Genomic DNA, 24,695 nt, shown 5'->3' with positions numbered 1-24,695 from the left:
TTATCTTTTTGTACTAGGCTAACAGGATTTCATGCAATTCATGTAAAATTTCATTACTAAAAGGGGAATCTTTAGTTGCGAAGTAAAACGTGTTTGATTCAATCATGTAAATAAAGAGGGCAGCTCTTTCCTCTTGTTGTGCCTAATGATGCAATGATAGCGCAAGCGCGTACATACCCTCTGAGGCACCGCCTCTGGTGCTACAGTTACTCCAAGTTACGTATTGCTTTGTGACGTGTTTTTAGTCCCGTCTTTCGTACACTACACTTAGCTAAAGGAGTCAAGGACGACGAACCTCAAGGATAGTTAATATTCAATCTATACATTTATGTAAGTTACACTGTGCTAGGACCTGGCAATGTAGCACATATTGTGAACGCACCACAATGGCGCGCATGGTGTATTGACTGGAATTTTTGTTTGGGAAATATATTAAATCACAGTGTTATCTAGCAACTAACCGTCGTTGAGCCATCGTGATCCCAAAATATAACCGATCCTGAAGGCCGTAAGTGGGAGCACAAGTGTCTCTTCAAGAATTTTTAGGTAAGGGCAAATCATGGCTATCTCAGTAAGGAAATTAAAAGATCTTTATAAAATTATTCGGCCTATAGATCGATTCGATAACATTAATTCTCAAGACGTAATAGATGATAGGAAAATTAGAAGTTTTACTGTATGATTTAAATGTATGTCAACACATTTCACAGTTAAGGATTGCGAGGACAAATATGGTTGTAAGTGGTAATACTACTAGCAGAAATCAGCTGTTTCCGAGAATTGGCGGGAAGAAAACTAGCACATTTACATTCTAAAATGCCTTATGGAGAAATGTCGCACGCGAACAGTGAGGAAATGTCAGGACCATAAAACAGTCGCAAAAAATAATGTAAACTCGTGCTACTTTCAGAAACAAAATATTTTTTTCAAACGAAATAATTAACGACAGTTAAGAGTGTAATATGCAGTAACAAATATGCGACTTCGTAAGATGCAGTTTGTAAAGAAAAAGAAAGAAAAAAATCTGGCATTCAAGGCATCTTCTAGGTCACGGGGTCCATGCAGTTTGGCAATGTTATGGCTGTACAGTGTAAATAATAAGCGTCAACTTGATACTTTCTAATGTAGATAAAGTTTATTTTTTATTTATTTTTTTTTTTGCCTCTGTGAGAGAAGCAGTGTATATCAATCTCTACTGTCACGTCTAAGAAGCAAATCGATAGAAATTTCAATCGATAAGTTTGAGTAAAGATAATCGATGAGACTGGAGTTTCTCTTAACTTGTCTACACTTGTCAATGTCAACAAGCCTTATGAACTTTCCAGCTTTTGTTGACTGCAAATACTGTCAACTTTATGAGTTTTTCCGGTTAACTTAACCTCGATGCGGCAATTTCATTATCTGAAGCATAGAGATCTTGTTCAATTTCAAAGTATTCCTGTCACATGATTTGTAAAACTTGGGCGTTATTGACTGCGTTTGTAAATTTTAAGAAATAATACGGATTAGCCACAGGATACCTTTTTGTACCTCCAAAACTTAACGCTATCGGCAATTCTTTTTTTTTTTTTTTCTTTCTATTATTTGCAAAAGCCCATTTTTAACTTGACGGATGCAATCGTAATCAGCTGGTTGTGGTTTCTCGAAATAGAAACGGATCCAATTAGAGTCCAACCATATAGACATTTGAATTCCAGCTCTAGTGCGTTTTGACAAGTCTAAGACAAAGTGTACGAGATCCAAAATTTCCCCTTGGGGACGCAAAATACCGTTTACAACATTAGTAAAATTCCTAATTGATATTTAAATCAATTCTGTGTCCAACCCCCCTATTGTTACCACTGATCCTCCATTACTTTTACAAAACAATCAAATTGAAAACGTATAGTTAGATTTCCCTGACAGTTTTCGTTAAACAGCCGTTTATTTGTTTCTTATTCACTACAGATATATTCCCTTCATACATTTTCAGATGTCCTGTCCGCAAGTAAAACCGCGAGTGTTCATTAAGCGATTTCTTGATTGCTGTCTGTTCTCATTAAATGTATCTTGACACCTAATCACCCCCATCCCTTTTATTTTAACCTTTGCGTACTAAATTTTATAAACATTCCCCGCCTGATTGCAATTACCTTAGCCGGCCGGAAACAGTCGCTCTTTTTGGTATACCGAGTTTGAAACGACCACAGCTGTTTCCAAATTCGTAACCTTGTCCTAAAATTTCGGGATCGACTACTCACGATTGAACAATCTAAAATTGACAGAAACTGTCCTACTTTGTTGGACTCCTCTGTGTTTTTTTGTTCGGATGCGATTTTCTACTATTCTACGGCTAAGCGTGTTACAGAATTTTCGCTGTTGTTTTTGCGGTTTCTTTGCACCGTCATTTTAAATTGTCCTAGATCTATGTGTGTACTAATATTGTTATTGTTTTCTGAGTCACGAAGTTTCACAGAATGTAGCCAAATATTGGTAAATATTAAACTTCAACCTCTGAACATTCTTCGAGTTCGGATTTTATTATCTTAAAAAAATCGTTCTCGGGGCTGTTAGCTGACAACAGCGCGGCACCGTGTGTTTAGTTAATAAAAGAGAGGAAGTAAAAAGTTGTTTCATTTAGCACAAGGACGTTTTGTTATGCCTATATTAACATATATCGTGACAGTCTTGTTCAATTTACATTTGCTATAATTTTTCTAAATCCTTTTTGCAAGGAACTGTTGAATGCAACGTCATATTTTCTTTGTAGATAGGGCATCAAAGGCGCATGTCACTTTTCTCTGTAATAAGTATGAATTACTGGACAGTTATAAGATTTGAATTTGTTATTTCAACGGCCGTCTTATCGCGTCTTGTATTACCTCCGATGACGAGTTTATCAAACTTCTGGCACTTGTGAAGGGTTTCCACGGGTTTCCAACTGACCTAAATCACTGATATTCTACACAAATCATTTGAATCCTAATTCGACATCGTGAACCCCGAATCATGTTGAATGGAATCGTTTGCTCAATTATTTAAGTTTTGCAAGTGAATTCAGTCAAACCGTCATGACAGAGTGTGTGATTTGACGACATATATACGTATGGTAGCAAAAGCCGTATGTTGACAGGTTTTATAGTGGCAACTTACTGCTTTTTACTTTCTGGTCCCTGCAAGACCGTTATTTACTAATCCACATTCTTTTGTTTAAAACATGAGCGGAAAGTATACGCCAGTATTGGATTATCGCCATCTCACTCTTAGCCCTATCAGTGTTTTTTTGTTTTTTGTTTTTTATTTTTTATTTTTTGTTTGTTTGTTTGTTTTTTAAATGCAAATTTAGACATGAAACTGCACAAGCTTTCCTGAGCTCAGTGATTCAAAGTTGCTTCAAGTTAGTCGCAAAATGCATGACAAATAATCAGAATCCATAGTCATGCAGCAAAATGGATAGCTGTTTCGTGATTCCTTTGTCATGTGGTTATGATGAATTGCATCATATTGGGGGCGGCAGCTTTTTTTTTGTCCAGACATTAATGGAATTCGAAATTCAAATTTTAACATCAACAATCGATCATCGTGTGAAATTGGCTCACATACACAATGGACCGGAATGTCAACCCGGATGAAAGAATGAAATAATTTGTTGATTGGGAATTAGACAATTTCCACCGGGAAAGAATTTAAACAAGTTATTGTGAGATTCCTCAATTGTCTATTAGATATTTCATACGTGGCCATCCGCTGTAAGAAAGAAGAATGCATTTGATTAAGTTTCGCTTTCAAAGACACAGAAGTTCACTTTTTTTTTTGTCATGGTTTCCCCCGTTTCAGATTTCCCTTTTTAATTCAGGCAAAAAATGCAAGTTTGTGTTTGCTGGATAAGAGACAGGTTAACATCTTCCGTTAGTCAGGCTAAATCATGGACCGTCATCATGGAAAAATAAAGAAAAAAAAATTGTTGTTTTATTTATCCCGATTTATTAGTTAAAATGAAATTCGGTATTTTCGGAAAAACATTTTCACTGTTTCAACATATTTCGCTACTAATTACGGAACGCTATTTTACCCATTTTTATGGATCACCCCTGTTCTCTCATTAACCGTTTGTTTCTGTAATTTTGTAGAGATTCTGCGCCATCGTGTAGTTACAATCCACCTTCCAGTAATTAAGGCACCACCCCTTTAGGGTGAAACTAATGATGAGTATTCTTTGCGATCGATTTTTTTTTTTAACCTTTTGGTTACTGCACTGAGATTTTCAACTTTTTCTGCGCCACAAAAAAGAACCCATCTTCTGCGATGAATGCGTACATGCGGAATGGTTTTCGGATTGATATTCGGTAGGCTACCGTACATAGGTATAACATTTGCAGGGCTGACAATCATGTTTTGGCACTTGTTCAACAACTTTCTTTTGGCTTTTGAAAAAAAAAATGTTGGGTTTAAATGCCCAGCAACATTTGTATGCCAGTGTAGCAAAGTGCCAATATTTTCCCCACTTTCCCATCACAAAACACAGCACAGATTAGTTTTCTGGAGCTAAACTACGTTATGGTCATTCGTAAAAAGGGAAGATATTGGTTTTATATCACGTAAATAAGGCACGAAGCCTTTTAGTTTGACTGTTCTACTTGTCTGCGCTATGTTCGCTGGCCGCCATTGGCTGGCTGAAAGATGACGTGTCTGGAAAGGTTTCAAACCGCTGTGGACTAAGCTTAAATCTTTTTGCATGAGCGATTGGATCGACAACGTAGACTACGATGTGCAAGAGCGGCTGAGTCGACGAGTAGGCACTTTCAAAAGATTACTACAGTGAGGGGATCGACAGGCTGGAGCTAGCTGCCTACATATGGCATTTTGCGGAGGATTATGTAAGATTAGTTGACAAGCAATTATTTATGTATTGTTCAGTTTTGTTTGTAGATTACTCATCAAACTATGTTTGTGCTGAATAAGCATCAAAGTTAAGTTGTTTTTTTGTTTGTTATTTTTTGCGTTCGCACTAGTCTACCCTAGGGGACTCACTTTACTCATCGGTTAACAACCCTCCACCTCATGGGAAGGGAGCGGAAAGACTTGGCGTGGGATAGCTGAGTCCGACACACGTTTACGGAAACCATCGGTTAAAATTTCTCCAAACTAAATTGACTACCTCTAGACATCATTTGCACCCCTAAAAACTAGCTATGCACTAATTCGTGTTAACAAGATAAATCTTTCTATGCTAATTAGAAGTTTCTAACTAAAAGTTGGAACTTGGAAGTAGACTAGTAGAGAACTGTCCGTGGACAAAAATTTGTTGAGTTGGGAATTTCCCGGCTCAATTAATTCAGCTCGAGTAACTCTTTAAAAAAAATCCTTGTTAAGTTGTATACTGGAAGCTGAAAGTTTGACCGAGTTTGACATCACGTGTCCGTCTCTTTACCTGTTCGGTAATGAAAATGCTTTGATTGATGACGCTATCACCTGAAATCTAATGCGCATATACGTAGATTGTCGAACTGGAAAGCCATATCGTGGTCATTCAAGCCTGCTACACAAATTAGTTGAAGGTGCATTCATCTTAAAGTCTAAATTTTCTCCTAAAGTAACTTGAATTATAGCAATTAAGGAATTCGCTATACTTCAAGTGGAATTATTTCAATTATTGAAAACGCTTTGTATAGTGTTCTTGTCTACAAAAAGCATTTTTTTTTTCTTTAAAAAAAATAGTTTGCCTAATCAACCTGTCTTATTACGTCTTCCCAATTCATAGGGGATAACAGGAATAGCCTACGTTTATTACACACTGCGCAAAAGGAAGAGCAAATTATTCTGCTTAGCATCTGTACAAAAAAAAATTATTAAACTTGAGATGAGAGACTTCTTTGATTAAAAACGCCTGGAGCCTCGAAAAAAAGCTATAGCTGAAAACACCATCTAGAATTCCACACATTTATCTGTTAATGAGACTATATTTATATTTTTTTACTTTTCCGTGTGTGTAATCATTTTTTTTTTTAAGTGATCGTTTTTACTATGTTCTAACGCGTTTAATCGCGTTTCACCTGCATTTAACATTTTATCAACTAGTGTGAAGCTAGTTACGTACGTACTTTAAATTCTACTGTTCCTTATAAAACATTTCAAAGTCACCAAGCTAAATAAGCACTAAAACGTAACTATTACTGATGATTTTACTTATTAAAAAGATGCCAATCAATATCAGCCGGCACAAATTTTGACTTGAACTGTCTATTCCGTACAAGTTACAGGTTTCTTTTCATAAAATTAGGCTTTCATTAGCAAAAAAATAAAAATTTAGTCGAATTCTTGTATAATCCTTCAAAACAAAAACCAATGGAAAGAGTTCATGGTGGAATTTTTTCCTAGGTGAAATCTTAGACTTGTATTGCGTAACGTTGGAGTGATGGTGATGGATGACGGGCTTGCTGTATGAAGATCCGTGATCGGAACAGCCACATTTTTAGACTAGTTGCTTGTCAAGACAAGATAGATGTGTGTACAATTCCTTAAAGAGTAAATGTGCGTTTGAATTATGTTATAAGAATTAAGTTTCAAGTTTTGAATGTTAATTTTGAATCGGTTTTCTCCCCTCCCAATTTTCGCTAAAAATATTTTAATGCGCATTTTAATGTTGGAAACATAGAGATTTACTTCATATCCAAAGTGGGAGATCCACATCATGGCTAATAGTACAAATATTTAAAGAGCCCAAATAGTCTGGAATAATAATCTTCTAAGTAGGAAGTTATCTTACTTGCTACACGGGTTATTATTTTTATTTATTTATATGGCTTTAGATCTTCCTGTGTAGAAATAAACGGACTATGGCCGTCTGTTCCTACGCTTCTGGAAAGGTCGCAATCGTACTCTGTAGTTGGCTAATCCACACATACAGATGTTTATTTTAGTTATTCGGCTTTTCCGGTAAATCGACGACAATTGGTAACTCGAGCAAATGCGGGTTCTGTCTGAGAGGAAGAAGTTTTTAGACGTTATTTTCCTTTCGCACATCTTCCTGTCGAGGACCTTCCGTAGAGGAGAAATGGCATCAGTTGATTGTATTAAGTTACTATGATGAGTGGCTATTGACTTGTATCTTTGGCACGCTAAAAGAGGCGAGGTATAGACTAGTTCCCATAACTGACGTAGGCTGAAGACTTTATGCAATGAAAAATCTGTCCTGATGTCGCTGAACCATTGCCATTGGGTAACTGCATGCTCCTTTCACGATGCATTACGCTTACCAACGCCACCAGGATACGATATAGCGTACGTGCATTAAAAAAATAATGGCTTGTCAGAATATGGCTTCAGTCGACTCCTGACTGTCGTTGAAGGTACACCCGTCTCTACTTTCGTCCAACTTGGTGCGTTGAAGTGCTTCCGGAAGTCGTTGTTATGTAGAAGTTAGTGCATTCGACCTCCAATTGTCAAGCATGATCTCATTGGAAAAATAGTTGTGTTCCAGTTTAAGGAATTATGGATCAGAGGTAAAGCATTTTGCCTGTGCAATTTTGTTTCCAAGTCCAGCTAGCGAATGTAGATTCTCGTCGAAATTCTTGGTCGCCCATGCAATATCTGTGTTTCAACAATAGTTTTTTCTAAGTGTTAGTTTTTTTTCCAATAGTATATAGTACATTAGAGCATGACTTGATTCCAACAGAGCAGATCTCTAGATGCTTTGACGGGAAAAAGTTAGCCTATCCTAGTGATTTTTAAAAGATGCTGTATTTCTGTAAAACGGAAGACAAACATTACATCCCCCCGACCTGATAAAGTCATACTAACCTTATTACTATTAGTCATTTCATTTTTCGTGCACTATACCAATTATCGTTAACCTGAATTTGAAACATTTTGCAGTTGCATCGATGATAAAAGCCAAACAAGTTAGACATCCATTCGTTTTGAGCTGAGGTGGTCTGAAAAGATGATGTCGGTGGAAAATAATTTGGTCTGCTTTGAAAACGATAGGTGTAACAGATACTTGAAGCCAACTACCTAGGGATTAAATTTTGAGGCATTTTCAAATATCGTTTTATAGATTTTGAGGCCCAGTCAATAACCAGGTTTCTATTTATAGCTGCCACGTTTTGTTTTGGCTTGTCATCTAGAGTTAAACGATTTTTACGTTGATGTTGCTACAGCAATAATTGTAGAAGTCAATCAAAATGGCTGACTTTATGGCATCTCAGAGAACGGAACGCACATCCATGTGTACGTCACTCGGTGAAACCATAGCAATAATACTTTTGAACTTTCTATTATGGTTGAGTTGCTTTTCTACCCTAACCAAAGGCTTCTTTCACTGAATTTTATGTCATAAAACTATACCTTAATCAGTTCTACTGCTATTAATTGCAGCATTCATACATATTTTACTAACTAGACTAAATTAGACATTGCTTTTATTTTTTGTTGTCGTTTATTTCGATTAAATCTCGTACAAAGTGGAGATTAAGAGGCAAGTCACCTGTTGATGACCAGCATAGAATTCATAACATTTAAGGTGGCAGGCAACAGATTCAAACCACTTGTTATTACTATCGTCTATAGTCGCGACTTTTGCGTCGCCTTATAAACCTAGTAACATCATCATCGGGAATTTCCCAGGCTGTGTGCGTTGCTCTCGGGTCGGCCATATTCTAAGAAAATTGTGCCCTTGGAAATCAATAGAGCAACTCAAAGGAGGCGATAAACGACGCAGTGCACATTAACAAGACCTCTGAAAACCGGAATGCTATCTATAAACAAAAACTTATCCTTTATTACAAAACGAATATGTTGGATTGGGTTCCAGACTTAATGTTCACAGTTTGCCTGATTCGTTCATCAGTTTTCTTTTGCGCATTTCCTGGATAATGCGTAAGCTTTGCCGTCACTAAAACGTTGCTCCAGTTTACGAATGTGAATGTATCCTTATGGAATGTAGCCTTCGTATTTACTTTTAAGTCCTTGCAACTGTGACGTTGACAATTTAGGAGAGGGTATTTAAGTTTGTCTCCGTTGAAGTTTCTCTCCCTTGAAGCTGCTCAGTTTCTCGATATTGATTTTCAAGGCAGCTGTGCTAGTCGAATAAATCGAAGAAACACGCCACCTACGACTGTTGTAGTTTACAAACTGTTATGGTTACACGGCCGCTAATGTCGTTCTACAATGTTTTTTACGAATCGTTGTCACTATTCCCGATTTTTAAAATTCAATTGCTTATTGTTATTTTTGTATTTTTTTTATTTCTTAATTCGGTTATTAGGCGAGAGTCTTGTTTTAGAGTCATCGCAGTACGTTACATTATTATGGTTTTTGTTGAATTTTCGTGAGAACGTTGGAATCAAAACAGATAGATTTAGATCAGTACAAACTCCCTTGAATGCACACAATAGCAAGGCGAATTTTTTAAAAAGACACGAATTACAGAAATCTTAATAAAGTCGCCATCTGCAATTCATTTAATATCGTAAGTCTATATAAGAGATTATTTCGGGAAACTTCATCTTGGAGATCCCCTCGTAAAAATGTTTGTCTTTCGAAAAAATAATACGAAAAAAAAAGAATGCATTTTGCAGGCAAGATTTTGTTTACCCAGGTAATTCGGCAACAGAGAACGCTTTTTAAATGGAGCGGAAGATGCCTTGCATCTTCTCAATGCCAGACGGTGTCATTTGCGTTTTGTTAACCGTATTAAACATTCATTGTTTTTTTACACGAATCTTTCCCTTTTTACACATTTTGAATTCGGTTCTTCTTTGCTTTGAGTTACTTAACATTTCCAGTTATCCCTGATTTAAACAAATAGTTTAGTTTGATACGTCTGGATTCGTGTCTGGATAGATGTATAGATGATATTTATATATTGTACGTATATATATTATATATATACATAGATGAATCCGTTCCAGTCTTTTGCTAGGCATCAAAAGGCGTGCAAACGTCTCTAAACAAAGTTAAATAAGATTTGAAAAACAACAAAACAAATTCTAGTGTGTTGTCTTTCATCTGGTTTTTATCGCAAAACCATCCCAATTATGCAATATAAACAGCAGAGGGAAACTGAATAAAAAGCCAATGTAGGGGCTAAAATGTATAATTGATGCCTTTATGTGTAAATCGGGATATAAATATTTGAAATAGGCTATTTGTAATAGGTTTTCAAAAGTATAGATTCGCGTCAAGTTTTTGCAACAAGCATTTCGTGTAGCAACTGCACTAATAGAAAGGAAAATAATGCCGTTGAAGTAGGCTACATTGACTAGTTCTAAATAGGCGGTAAAAAATCGGATAGGCTACAATTTTCCTCAGAGCTTCAAATCAGATTATCATTTTGGAAATCATATGATTTACGAAAAGCTTGGTGTACTACCTCATCTAACATGGTAGGAACTTATTGCATTGGCTATTTGCTTTAGACCCAGTTGCAATGTATTTGGTTACATTGATTGGACGACTGGTCTGCTGCTGAGCGACAACTCATCAGAGGTATATCCGGAACAACAGCAGTCGCCACATCAACACCATCAATCGCTACAATCACCAACGGCCTTTGCATTATCTCCTGGAATTGCCATTTCTCGGCCACCTACAGAATTACCTTCTCATCCAAAGCTTCAGCCTCAACAAGGACCCGTCACATCTCCATCGCTATCCTTACCACTAACACCAATTGTCCAGCTAACCAACACGTCGACCCATTGCACTCCTAGCTACACTCTTGCTCCTACGACGGAAATAGTGATAAATAGTATACTACAACATTGTACCTATTTTATAAAAATTGCGCAGTTTAATCGTAGTTTCATACAAGTTATTGTAAAGACAAATGTTTAATATGGCGGAGGATATGGACGTAGAGTGAAAATATAGTATGAACCGTTTGTGTTTCAATGAAAGGGACCGACGTAAGACATAGTGTTAGTTTCTAACGTGTTATATCAAGGAGTTAATCTACTACGTATATGGAAATATTTGCAGGATCAGGCAGCAGCTACCCATTGCAACAAGATTCGGTTGCTGGGCCCAACTTTCTTTCTCTGTTTGGAGAGCCGTCTAACAATACTGATCATCGTGCGTGTAACTACAACTACCGCTTTCCCTTTAGTCACCAAAGTGGTGTTTCAGACGCACCGCCCAACCACGTTGGCTGTTCTTCCCTATTTTCAACACCTATTCCAGCAGGATCTAGCCATCAATCTTATTCTTCCGCCGTCATGACCAGCCGTACGAAATCGAAAGGAAAGGAGCGTCTCTCCAACAAAAGAGGAACGTCAGTTATGTCGTAAGCTATATTTCTTTGTTCATTTTTTTTTTAAGTGTATTAGAACACGGTGACTTTGGGAGTTCAATTTGAAATCCTTGCTTATAAGGATCGCCATGGAAACAGGCCGTGTTTACATAACGTCGCGAGTTCTTTTTCAGAGACTTGTTGTGACGCATGGCTAACTAGAATGATGATCGATTTTGATCAATGTATTGTCAAACCAAAGGAGACACGTTGTCTAAATCTTTAAAAGGGTTTCAAGAATACAGGAAATCTTAAAAAAAAAATGTTCCTAAAGCTACTGGGGATACTTTGTGTCGACGTTGAGAAGGGCCCACTTATTCTCAAAATGTTTGTTATTCTCTCTTAGATCGTTTGTAAAGCAACACTTTTTTCATGCTGGGATCAATTCTCTTTCCGTTTAACCTTAACGCGCTTCCCAATTCCAGCACTATACACAAGATCTATAGTTTCAGTTGGATTGTGTTTACGACTATCTCATAATGAAAGTTCTAAAACCTTATAGTAAATCATGGGTGTTTTTCAAAAACTTGTTGGCTTTTCTGTCGTCTAAGTTTTTCCTCTGCGATGTGGCATCCATTCTGATATGAAAACAAGACACAATGGGGGAAAAAACAAAAAATCAAAAACAAATTTTAGTTTTAACGGGTTGATACGGTACGCTTAGACGTGGGAGGAAGTTGTCACAACCTTTCTTCCCTCATCATTTGAAAATCGTAGGGGAGAGATGGTCTAGGAACAAGGAAGACAAGGAAATGTAGATATGTATAATGGAATGGAATAGATGTGGCCATTATTCGAAAGGTTTTTTTTCTTTCTTCGTTCGTTCGTTCTTTTTTCAAAAATTTTTTCTTGTGAATTGAATTGTTGAGGCCTGACAAACAATTCGCGCCAATAAACGGGATCACGCCATAGAAATTTAAAGCAAATTAGGAAAAGAAAAGTTCTGTAACGTCTTTTTTGCATGCCGCTTTTGCTATTTCAGAGAACCAACCGAAGATTTTGGTAGCAGAAGCTGCAAATTTCAACGCTCACACTCCTCTTCATTAGTTGATTATGAAGACCTCCAATCCACATTCTTAAGGTACGTATTTGCCATACCAAAGTCATGCGTCGTATTTTTTGTTTTTTGTTTTTTGTTTTTAGTAACAAGATGTCAAGTAAGTGACAGATAAAAGAAATACATAAAGCCAATACAAAACAATAATAGACTATAGTAAGCCTTGCAGTATCGTTCATATCATCCATCGTTCCCGATTAGTGAACTATTTTGTCAGAGGTTATCAACCACTTTCCTTGCCCCAAAGAGATCGCCTGAACTGTATTGCTTCATTCTACGTGAGGCACTCAGAAATCTGTTGCGTAATAAAACAATTATAGTGGAACAAGAAATGGAAACGGAATTTGTGCTTGTTTAAATAAATTTAAAAAATTGCAATTGTATTGGTTGTTCACCATAAGAGATAAAGTTATAAGTATCATGCATCACCGTATCGCGTCGTGTCATCAACAAGGTCCTAACATTACGAGATATTCGGGGATTGGCAACTGTTGCAAAACGTGGTAAAAATCAACGGGATTTTATTTTATTTTATTTTTATTTTGGATTTCAGATTTTATACTTTAAGCAATTTTATGTACAATTGGATAGCCATACATGACCATAGGAAAATTTTGAATTTCGTACAACTCGCCTTGAAGTTGTCAACCCTTCCGGTTTAGCCGAGGGGTTGGCAACTCCCTGGCAAAGTGTACGAGATTCTCAATTTTGACTTAGATTCACGTTAGATTTTGGCCTAAGATTCTTAATTTGATTTTAGTTAAATTTATACAGGTTGAGGCCTAGATTCATAATGATTCTTGACATACATACAGTAGGTGTATACGAGATTCAAATCAGTTGCCAACCCCTTGAGTTTAGCCTAATTAATTTCATTCTTTCTGTAATTGCTGCCTTTCACGTGTGTCTCATAAGTCATAAATAATGCAGGGGGGGGGGTCCAAATTACCCTACAAGCTAGAGCAACTAAACTCAATTTTAAGTACATTTTAAAACATTCTATGAATTAAAGTGGGAGGTTTTTATCAAATCAAACGCTTCTCCTCAAATGCAATATTTCCTCAAAATTTTTCTAGATTAGTTTGCTTTAAAAATATTATAACTTAGAACTATAGCCTAAATTGATAATGTTCAGCCAACTAGTTTACGGGTCTCTGCTACGCAATCTTCTTTTGGCAAATACTAAATTGAAAATTCGAAAGTTGAAAAATATAAGTAAACTCGTTAACAAAAAGTGATACGAGAATCAAATTTTCTCTAAATTTGTTCTTGTGAGATAAATACTCTTTTTACATATTTGTTTTCTTATTCTTTTTGCTGAGCAGAGAAGTAAGCCGGGATGACGATGAACAAGAAGATGCCAGGATGTTGACACCCTCCCCTACGCCATCAGACGAACCCCGCGGAAGCAGAGGTGGCCGGTAAGAGAAAGACGAGAGAAAGACTAGTCTATTAAACTTCTTTAGCACTAGTCAACAGTGCAGAACTGTTTTCTTTGCTGACATCACAAGAATAGTTATAAACAGAAAGGTACACGACTCTTTCCGTGGTCGTTATAAACACACTTGCACCAGTAGCCATAACTGGAAGCTATTTACATTTAGATAGCCGGTTGGATCCATTTTGTGTATTTACACCAACCGACACCAACGCTGTTAGATGGAAATATTGGAGTCACATTCTCTTATAATTTATAAAGTTATTAAGTAAAATATTTTAAGTGTATAACCAGAGATAACTCTTAAACTGGATTCGAGATCGGCTCCACATGAAATGGGTAGCTTTTTGGCCAATCGGTTGGGTCCTTTTGCTTTTCGTACCTGTTTTCACCTGATTTACTGAACCAAACTGAATCGCTTGAAAAGTACCTACCCGAGTCGTTAACCGATTGACCATTTTTATCCTAATATGAATGACTAAAGAATAAGGTCGGCAGTTGACGTGGATGAGGCCGTTGAAGAAATGAAGTATCTCTGAGGGCCTGTCTGTGTGGTATGTGAATGGCATAAATGTTTGTGATCGTCATACCTACTTTCGATTCGTTACTTTCAGTAATCGATTGGGGTAGTTAAGCTAAAACTCCCGAATAATTCACTAAAAATAGTCAACCTAATTTAATATCAATGTGCTTATTTATTCAATAATATTCTTGATTTTAGGCAAAATCACAGCGAAATTGAAAAAAGACGGCGAGACAAAATGAACACGTACATTACTGAGTTATCTCGAGTAGTCCCTATGTGTATAACTGTAAGTTTTACGACATGCATTAAGGCAAGTTATGCTGCACAAAATGAAATAAAGCACTTAAAATGTTTTCTTTTTGTTTCTCCCCATAGATGTCCCATAAACTTGACAAGTTGACGGTACTTCGAATGGCTGTTCAACACCTTAAGGTAATGGAACGTACAAATTTTTCTCCAGTTAGAAAGTTAGAATACTGCTGGTTTGTTTACAGTTAAACGGATAAAGTAGACAGTATAGTATAGGAAATTGAAACATGGTGAAGGGGAGGAGGGATAATTTGCTTTTATTGATTGCGCAAGGTTGTTCAATATACCCAACGGAGAGAAGAAATCTGAGCAAAATCAAACAATTTAATGCAACCCCTTATTAAGAAAAAATCATCGAGGGGTTGCATATTTATAAAAAGTCAAGGCTGTTATTCTTAAGACTTAGCTGAAAGAAAACAAACCAATTAATGTCGCTTTTCAAGGGTAGACCTACCTTTCAGCACCCCACACGTAGAAGAGAAAGGGGTTACGTGGGAGGTGGAATATGATGACAAAGAAACAGTAGTTTCTATAAACTAAATTGTAAATACGTACGTAGAGTATATTTTAAAACAACAAAACAACTTTTCTGTTTAAGTTTGGCAAGTTTTGGCGAAAATCTCTTTTTCGCCTGTTATGCCGAGTAAAAGAATTTGCGGACGGAAACTGTACGTACAATTTAATTTCGATAAAAGTGTTTTAGGGGTTTTCGGGGTAAAGGCCGTTTAATGGGAGTAGCAAATAAAAAGCCGCCATCGTTCGCCTCTATTTTGTCAACAAATAAAAAACTTGAGAAACTTGAGAATGAGAACTTGAACTTTGAGATTTATATTTATATTTTAAATAACCGATTGAATAATGAAGATCACCCGTTTGTATACCTATTCCGGTGTAGGCTATGGCGATTTGCTTTTCTTTAAAAAAATTTACAGAAAACAAAAACAAACAAAAAAACACACAATAAAAGTAATAAAAAATAAATATGAAAAAAATGAATAAAAAAAAAAGAAAAATGAGAAAAATAAATAAATAAATGTAATGGAAAATGAAAAATCTAACGAATAGCATTGTATAGCTACCTGATACATTTTTCATATTGAAAAATTGAAACTACGAAATGCGATTAGAGCGACTTCCCGACTGGAGATTCACGTTTGGGGCCCAAAAGCTATAGCTCGTATCTTGGGATTTTCAGAACTGATTGCGATCGTTCGAAAATCAGTGGTGAGGTTGCAGGTTGCATTTTCCATGAAGCGGTTCACTTGGTTATGGCCGATTTATTTTTTTTTTATCCCGCTGCATGAATTCGTTTTTTTTTTCTCCCCGGCGGCCCAGTTTTCCTTAATGGGAAATTGTTTAGTGATTGGCCAATTTGGAATTTAAAAAGAATAGTTCAACTGCACAAAGGAGTTTTAAAAGGTTTTTTAGTTGCAGGTCTTTTCATATTTTTAGATCACATATTTTCAAGGCCTTTTCCTTAGGTTATAATCAATTTGGAATAAATTTAGTTAGAACTAAAATTTTTTATTTTGTTCCTCTTCCCGGGTGACATGGGAAGGGAATGAACTAACTTTAGTAACACGTATGTTAGCTAGTATGTTACTGCTCGTTTGACACCGGCTAAAGGCTTCGCACATCTAGACCCTATCTGACTGGACCAGGAAACCCAAAACTTTTATCACGATTCTTTGAGTTTCCAGACCGTACTTTGTACATCCTCATCCAAACTACTTCCTACATCCAAACTTAGAGCTTATTGATTTTATCCGTGCTCGCTTCCTTGTAATTTATGTAATAGCATAAATTTTTACTACAATTGTTTGGATGTTCATTCGTGAGACGTTTTTATTTGTGGTAACCTTCAAAATCTGTCGTTATTATGGTAAGAAGACTAAAGGAAAATGTAGAGTAGTATAAAAAGTTGAAGTAACGTGTAATTAAGAGAGGATAAGGATTATTTTTTTTAAGGAAAACTCAGAAGTGAAGCACTAGATGGTAGGCTGGGAATTTTTTCATTTTTTTTTTCATTTTTTTTTACCGAAATTTCAAATGCTAGCGGATACCTAGAAAATTTATCCGGTTTTTCACTTAATATCATATATTTTTTTATACTTAAGACCATTCGAGGTGCTATCCATTCATACAGCGAAGGAGACTACAAGCCATCCTTTCTTTCTGATGAAGAGCTTAAACGTCTCATATTGCAGGTGAGAACTTTTGTTGTTGTTGAGTAGGCTAATATTTCTTGCCCGAATAGTTTTAGAGCAAAGTAAAGTGTAAAAGGGAAATGAAGGGTGAAGCGTTGCATCAATGTTATGTGGTCTTGCTTATAAGATATGAATTCAAATGACTTCTTTTCTAGCACCAAATATTTTTTGTTTCCTCAAAAACTAACTCAATCTCATCCGATGAGTTAACTTTCATTTTTATTTCTAATCTGCTTAACAGTCTGCTGATGGCTTTTTATTCGTCGTGGGCTGCGATCGAGGAAGAATGTTGTACGTGTCCGAGTCGGTGTCTCAAGTGCTCAATTATTCACAGGTAAACCAAGCTCTTGCTGTACTGGAAGCACGTTAGCATCTAAATTTCTTTTGCACCGCTTCTGTCAATGCACAGCAGCCGTGCACAGCAGCTAAAAAATTCAGGCAATTTTATGGAAACCTTGCACTTAAAAGTTGTGCAATATTCCTTTCATTTATCAAGTAATTCGTGCCAAGTACTGCAAAATCACAAATGTTTTATTCTAAACGATAAAAGCTATGAAACACCTACATTTTTAGGTAAAGTGCAGGTTTCTTTATGTCCATATAAAGACGTTTTTCCGGGCATTTTCCTTTATAAAGTTCTTGCCTAGCTTTTATTATTGTGAACATTTCTTGTTGGGAGGTATAGAATAATAGTAACCCGTTAATTAGTATTAGGTCTAGCCAGATTTTTAAATGTTCATCCGCCGATTATCGTACGGCTTACTAATTGCGTAGCCTACTCGTTAATCCAATCAGCCTGGGTTTAGACCAAGTGCTGGGAGGTACTTATTCTTCTAGCTTTTTATTACCTAGGAGGTAATGCCAGTAGCAACGGCGGCAGGCTATTAAGCGTCTGATTTCAAACTCCCACCTTGTCCTCAAAATAACCCAATACTCTTCTTAGTTGCAAATAATAGCCATTTTCTTTTCGATTAAGCCACAAAATTTGTCTTTTATTTCGATACTTTTCAAAATCAACAAACATGGAATTAAAATTGTTTGTCAAATGTCAAGAAGAGTCCGTTCTTGTGTGATGGTTTGACTGACGCATGATGTTGAAGACCGTATAAAGATTACAATTTTCCAGAAACAGGATGGCGCATAGATATATGGTACATTAGTTCGGTATACACTGCATGCCTATATGCATATAAATATATGTACCTGGTACGGACTAGCAAATACAGAGACCATAATTAAAGTTTAAAAATTTGAAATCTCAGATTTCTAGTTTTTTTTTTTTTTATAATAATATATATATATATAATAATTTTTTATGAATATCAACCCCCAAAATAATTTTAAATGGGTCACGCAAATCGAAAAGAAATTTCTGCCGGATTTGAGGTGACGCCATATTGCTACTTCAAAATCTTTTTTCCCGATAAACGTCAACCATTTTGGGAAACAGTCCATCATACTTGGTTAACGGCTGTAGGCGGGGTCACAGAGGTAACCAAGTCATAAAAAATGTATTGCTTTGTCAGCGAATGAACAATAAAAAAACATTGAAGCATTGCTTGGTCGAGAACGACGAGAATAGCAGTGCTATTTTTTAAAGAAGAAGGTCGAGGATAGTTCTGCGCGGTGAAAGAGATTCCAAGAGCTGGATAGGCCTAATTAGTTTCAAATTTTCCATTAGTGGCAGCAGTTTGTTCTGACCGTTTTACATACAGTAATTCGTAGTTAGCTCGCAGTAGTCTTTATCATCGGCCATAGGTCTCAAATAAGATTCAGGGAATAAAGCGTATTGCATTGTAAACTAAACTTTGTTGCAGCTACCTGCTTTCTCGTGTGTAATTTTAGTGTTACATAAATTAAATGTACCAATCGCTAACCATTCATCGTATCAGACACAGTATGGGGCACTTTGTTATACATTTTCAATTAGATACGTATATATTTTTTAAGATTTCAGTGATACGTTTCTTATTTATGGCAATTTAGGTGACTTAAGTCATCCAGTTCGTTAACCAACGCGATGTTAACGGTAATAATTGTTTTTTGGTAAAACACACAGGGTGATTTGCTCGGCCAAAGCTGGTTCGACATTTTGCATCCCAAAGATGTGGCCAAAGTTAAAGAACAGCTATCTTCATCCGACCTCAGTCCTCGTGAGAGGCTCATTGACGCCAAAAGTAAAAAATTAGCAAAACATTAACCTGCACTTACGTTGTTTTGTTACAACCGATTTAGCTAGAATATAATGGCCTCACGTTTATGAAATTATACAGCTATGTTACCTGTGAAAACTGACGTACCTCAAGGTTTATCAAGACTATGTCCTGGAGCTCGCCGTTCTTTCTTTTGTCGGATGAAATGTCGAGCCTTCCAATCTACGAAAGACACCTCTGAGGCTACTGGCACCTTGTCATCAAAACATCGGAAAACACAAAACGTTAGCAAAGGTAAGTTATCTTCATTTCAAAGCTTTATAGACCCACTGCTGTATTTTATTATGGTGTGATTCAACTTTTTTGTTGAACTTCAATGCATACAGAGGTTTTTATCGAGTAACCCACACGCAATGCTGACTGAACTGAACTTCAAAGTGAACATCACGCATAGTTCCTAGATTTTTTTCAAAATTACCCTCTATTTGGTTCGTTGAGAAGATAGAAAGTATTAGTCTATTGAAATTACTGAACAATTCTTTTCCAGGTAGAACTTATGGGCGTTTGCACAGCAAACTTTCTTTGAAGAGGCCTAAAAGTAGGATGACTTTTTATACCGGTTTTCCGCAAAATCGAAATATGATGATCTAATAAACGTTCATTTATCCATTATTAGGGCACTGAAAGTAGAAAAGGTCAGGCAGTAGCTCGTTCTTTGGAAGAGTTAGAATGCTTAGCGAAAATAGTAATGTTCGGTAATGTTGCCAACACAGCGTTTTCAAAAATCAATGATAGTATCCTACCTAGGCTACTATCATTCAAAGGCGCAGGCAACCTATACGGCCAATACTGTAAAGAAACAAAGAAAATTATAATCGATGATAACAAGGTCTTCAAAGGAGAAAACGGGAAAAACAATATAGCATAAAGGCTAGTCGGTTACTATAACGGAGCCTCTTCGTTTTTCAGAGTTTTTCGTCGACCGAAGGACCTATTCGGCCAATCTTTTAGCAATTGAGTACGTTAGGGCATAGATGGCTTTTTGTTTCTAAATTCATTAAGGACATAGGTACCCAGTAGTAATTTCGAATCCAGGCAAAATAGGAAATTGTTCTTTTTTTTCCACAATTTTATTTTTATTGTTCACGTTTTATTTTATTTTTTTTTTCTCAGAAAAAAGGTACGTTGTAGTTCATTGCACTGGATACTTAAAATCTTGGGCACCAGCAAAAATAGGAGTACATGATCAAGATGCCGAAGGAGACGTGGAAGCCTGCAACTTGTCGTGTCTGGTAAGCTTCATCTAAATTCATCACAAAGATAATTGGAATTCAAAACCGTTTTTATCAGGTGGCAGTTGGTCGTATTCCCACTCCAAACATACAAAATTGCGCTTCGAGTAGTTCACCTTTTGCCAAAAAAAGAGCTGTTAACGAATCATCACTCCAGCGTCGATCCTTGAATTTTGAATTTATATCTCGGCACACGATCGATGGGAAATTTGTTTTTGTCGACCAACGGTAAAGAATAACTGTAGACCCTGAATTGCTGGGTAGTTTTTTCTTTCAAAATTGTCTTAACATACTTGGTATTTATTGAAATGCATGCAGTGCTACATTGTTACTCGGACTCTTGCCACAGGAACTATTAGGTACAAGTATGTACGAATACTACCATGCGGATGACATAGTCGCCCTAACGGAAGTCCACAAGTCTGCTCTTCAGGCAACTGAAAGTGTTACAACAGCGGTAGAGTGCCCCAACGTCTTTCTTATGATCGCAAATTTACACTTGATGTCTTTCAGATCTATCGTTTCCGAGTTAAAGAAGGCACATTCGTACGACTTCAAAGCCGCTGGAAATCGTTTAGAAATCCATGGACTAAGGATATCGAATTCCTCGTTGCTAAAAACGCTTACATAGAGTACGGATAGTTATTATTACCTGATAATGGCGTAATGTAATATTTGCTTTTTCGTCACTAATAGCGTCGAATGTGATGCCATAAGTCCATGTAACGACTCGGCTGCTGCAAATTTCTCCAACAACGATGTTTTCTATCAAGGTATTACATTTTTACATCATACTTGTCGTCGAATTGTTAAGTCATTGCTCGAATATTACCAACTTGTAAAAATATAAAATTTTTCCGGTTTGTTTCATCTGCAGGAACGGGAACAGGAGGTACACAGACACCGTCTCGGGTTCGCTTGTTTAGTATGGAAGTGGAAGCTAGTAAAATTGGACAGGTAATGTATTGATGTTATGAGAAACGTATACTATAAGTTGTCGTATCACAGCTAGATCTTAGTCCAACCACTTTGTTTTAGTAAAATTTTCTTGGGTTTTTTGCGTCTAAAGTGGGCAGCAAAATTTTACGTGGTTGCGTTTTGGAGAACGCTAAACCCAAGAACTCTATGACACTTACCAGTGGTTATGTGGTTTGCCGGCATATATGAAGTCCTTGACGGGACTAACGAATATTAGTTGATAACGCTATCCACCAAACAGCTTAGAGCATGTCTAAGAAACTTTAATCTTATTGCAGACTGTAGCCGATGAAGTCTTGGACTTCCACCGATCAAGATCACGTTCTTCGACTTCTGCGATTTCTTCTTCAGCCGTTCGTTCACCAGGCTCGGTTCTTTCGTGTTCAGCTACGGCATCTCCATTTTCTAACGTTGGCAGTCCACTGGACCCAGAGCCTAATTATCTGGCGACTGGTGCTTTACCATCGTCATTCCCTAACGAGGTAGGTCTACAAGTGGTGCCATTCAATCATTGTAACGTGAATCTTGTTTGACATATTGCTGATGAACTCTAAAATGATATTTTGCAGGAAGTACGTCGTCATCCAGTTTCAGTGGGTGGTTCATCTAGTGCCCAGCCTACCGTAGCAACAGGGAGTACAATGAATACGCCAAGAAACTTAGAATCAGTAGCTGCCACCGTGGCCGTCCAGGTTAACAGCAACGGTAGTGGAAGCAACAGTAGTGGAAGTAATAGTGGATTACGTGGGCTCAACAATCACCACAATCTCAACAATAACCACAACCATGCTAAAACTCGGAACAACGCCCAGCTTTTACATATCCTAAATGAAGCCGGACTACATGCTGACGAAGACATGATGGAAGTAATTGGCGGCTTAATGATGGACCAATCACAGAGCTCTTCACGTGAAAACAGCAGTCCCGCAGATGGTAATGACGAAGCTGCAATGGCTGTCGTGATGAGCCTTTTGGAAGCTGATGCTGGTTTAGGTGGACCGGTCGATTTTTCCGGTCTTCCTTGGCCATTGCCTTAAATTTTTGTGAAAGATGCCCGTAAATTATTTTAACTTCTCGGCTACAATTTAAACTATGGGAATCTTTGAAACCAGTTAGGTTCTGTATAGTCGTATATGATTTCGACGTAAAAATTGAATTTAAGTCTCAAGTGGAATAATCTAACTTGTCTTACCATTTGTTGTTTAATGTCTATTTTTGAAGCTTTCATTTACGGAAACCAGACGTAAGAGCAAAAATTATTAAACCCAATTCAACAAAGTAAAAATATTAAGTTTTTAGAAATATTAAAAAATAACATAATGGATGTACCTGATCCCAGAATTCGACTGTATTAATTCAAATTTGTAATACCAATTATGTCTGTTACGTCATCATTTTAAAACAAATTACGTGAATGTTAAAATACACGTAAATTAATGAGGCTAGTAACAGACTAGTAGTAAAATAGTCTACTATCTGGTCTACTGCCATGGAATATGGCTCAAGAAGCACATGCAGGAGAGGGTGGGTTAATTGGGATGGCAGGTACAGTGCCGGTCCAGTTATAGAACCGGCCTGTGCGCGGTTCTGTAACTGAATGGTTCTATAACTAAGCACCCGATCTTAGTGCCACCTATCGTCGGTTCTTTCATCCCTCAAACTTTGACGGTCTTAGAATAACTTTACCGCCTATTATTATTAGTTGGGTCATTGAACCGATGTACAACATTGCCTAAAAAGATAAAACCAATTACATTAATATTTTTTTGCATGTTTTAAAAGGCAAAACCCATTCATTCCCGCCATAGAAAATCGATATAGTTCATAATACGGCCAACGGTGGCGCTGAAACACGGCAAAGAAAAATCGGTTCGATAACCGAGCCGGTTCCATAACTAGGCGGTTCTATAACTGGACCGGCACTGTATACTGGATCAGGGGAATAAAAAACAGTAAAATATTTTGTTGCGGGTGAAAAGGGAGATTGGTTATCTCTTCACAGAGATGAGTCATCCGCTCCTTGGACAACGCTGCGATCGGGGGGAAGAAATATTCGGGAGAAGTCCGCTCTAAGAAAGATACGCAGATATGCATTCCGGAAGGGGATTAATTCGCGGGACGGTATAAAACGCTGCCCTGAATCTGCGTTGGATGAGTCTCCATCGGGTGAGCTCCCGGAGCTGGGCTCCGTTAGAGGAGTTCCCTGGTTTCCCTAGAGGTCTTCAGACGCTTCTCCAACTTTTGGTAATGGTTATTCCCCTTTTCATTTAAGTAAAACTATTGTTTAGATTTAAGTTATCACTTATTTTATTCATTTGTGCTTGTTCAAATACAACTCGTGTGACAATATTTTAACAAGATAAGAGTGGGAGGTAGTCGGAGGCGTTGCGGGTGGAATTGTATATGGAATGGACTGCGTTAGGGTTGTTGATTAATGAAGTGATTTATTCTGTCTGTGGTGGGTCCGTGGATTTTTATTATTGATAGCAGTTCATGGAGTACATGATTACTTAAACTCTTATGAAATGTTTTTTTTCATTCATACAATTACACACAAAAAATCGTGTTTATTTCCAATTCAGGGATTCTGACGCCAATATGGTCGGCAATATATTGTAAGTTACAGTGCCGGTCCAGTTATAGAACCGCCTAGTTATGGAACCGGCTCGGTTATCGAACCGATTTTTCTTTGCCGTGTTTCAGCGCCACCGTTGGCCGTATTATGAACTATATCGATTTTCTATGGCGGGAATGAATGGGTTTTGCCTTTTAAAACATGCAAAAAAATATTAATGTAATTGGTTTTATCTTTTTAGGCAATGTTGTACATCGGTTCAATGACCCAACTAATAATAATAGGCGGTAAAGTTATTCTAAGACCGTCAAAGTTTGAGGGATGAAAGAACCGACGATAGGTGGCACTAAGATCGGGTGCTTAGTTATAGAACCATTCAGTTATAGAACCGCGCACAGGCCGGTTCTATAACTGGACCGGCACTGTACTTTATAGATTTTAACTTACTTCTTCACACTACAGTTTAATTTGTATTGGAATGGCGACACCAATAGAGAAAAATTGTAAAATAGCACAAAAAGGAACAATTCTGTCAGGAGAGAACACTTTACAGTTTCGAACTTTCAAGGTCGAGCATCAAGGAAAGATACCATTGTGAACCCTTGATTGAAGGTGAAGTACGGTTAGAAGATAAAGAAAGAAAGTAGAACGTTATGGGAAGAAATTACAGAGAAAAAATATGACGTATATAAATTAAAGTTGCGTAAGAATTAAAGAGAGAACAAGAAAATTATTTTTATTTGTTTTTTTACATAGCTGTTCCGGAAAAGATTACGTCTCGCAATCTATCAAGGTCAAACTTGAGAACGGAATATAGAAAGTAAGCCAAAAGAAAAAAATAAACATTGATTAATTCAATAGAACAGCGGTTTCTTGATGTTTGTCTCAGCA

General features: G+C 37.0%; 1 protein-coding gene across 8 annotated transcripts; it reads left to right on the top strand.

The window, feature by feature from the left end:
• The first annotated feature begins 192 nt into the window (after positions 1-192).
• LOC116919402 (protein cycle) lies at positions 193-22,678 on the top strand. 8 transcript variants are annotated; one of them, XM_032925375.2, is made up of 19 exons: positions 193-330; positions 454-546; positions 10,960-11,263; positions 12,252-12,350; positions 13,652-13,747; positions 14,486-14,600; positions 14,666-14,722; positions 16,717-16,806; positions 17,048-17,140; positions 18,866-18,983; positions 19,080-19,253; positions 20,133-20,251; positions 20,310-20,479; positions 20,570-20,708; positions 20,765-20,883; positions 20,948-21,024; positions 21,129-21,208; positions 21,508-21,711; positions 21,799-22,678. In XM_032925375.2, exons 3-19 carry the CDS (start codon positions 11,196-11,198, stop codon positions 22,264-22,266), a joined length of 2,286 nt encoding a protein of 761 aa, XP_032781266.2. In that variant the 5' UTR covers positions 193-330; positions 454-546; positions 10,960-11,195; the 3' UTR covers positions 22,267-22,678. The 8 variants fall into 8 exon arrangements, with proteins under 8 accessions (XP_032781266.2, XP_032781265.2, XP_032781263.2 ...); XM_032925372.2 differs by lacking the exons at positions 193-330; positions 454-546 and adding exons at positions 7,325-7,481; positions 10,398-10,729 and having other exon boundaries at positions 14,486-14,576; XM_032925371.2 differs by lacking the exons at positions 193-330; positions 454-546 and adding exons at positions 7,325-7,481; positions 10,398-10,729.
• The last annotated feature ends 2,017 nt before the right edge of the window (positions 22,679-24,695 follow it).

This window comes from Daphnia magna, linkage group LG3 (genome assembly GCF_020631705.1).
Source record: "Daphnia magna isolate NIES linkage group LG3, ASM2063170v1.1, whole genome shotgun sequence".
In the NCBI taxonomy this organism is placed as follows: domain Eukaryota; kingdom Metazoa; phylum Arthropoda; class Branchiopoda; order Diplostraca; family Daphniidae; genus Daphnia; species Daphnia magna.
Note: the sequence above shows the minus strand (reverse complement) of the source record. Positions and strands in the feature narration are given on the sequence as shown.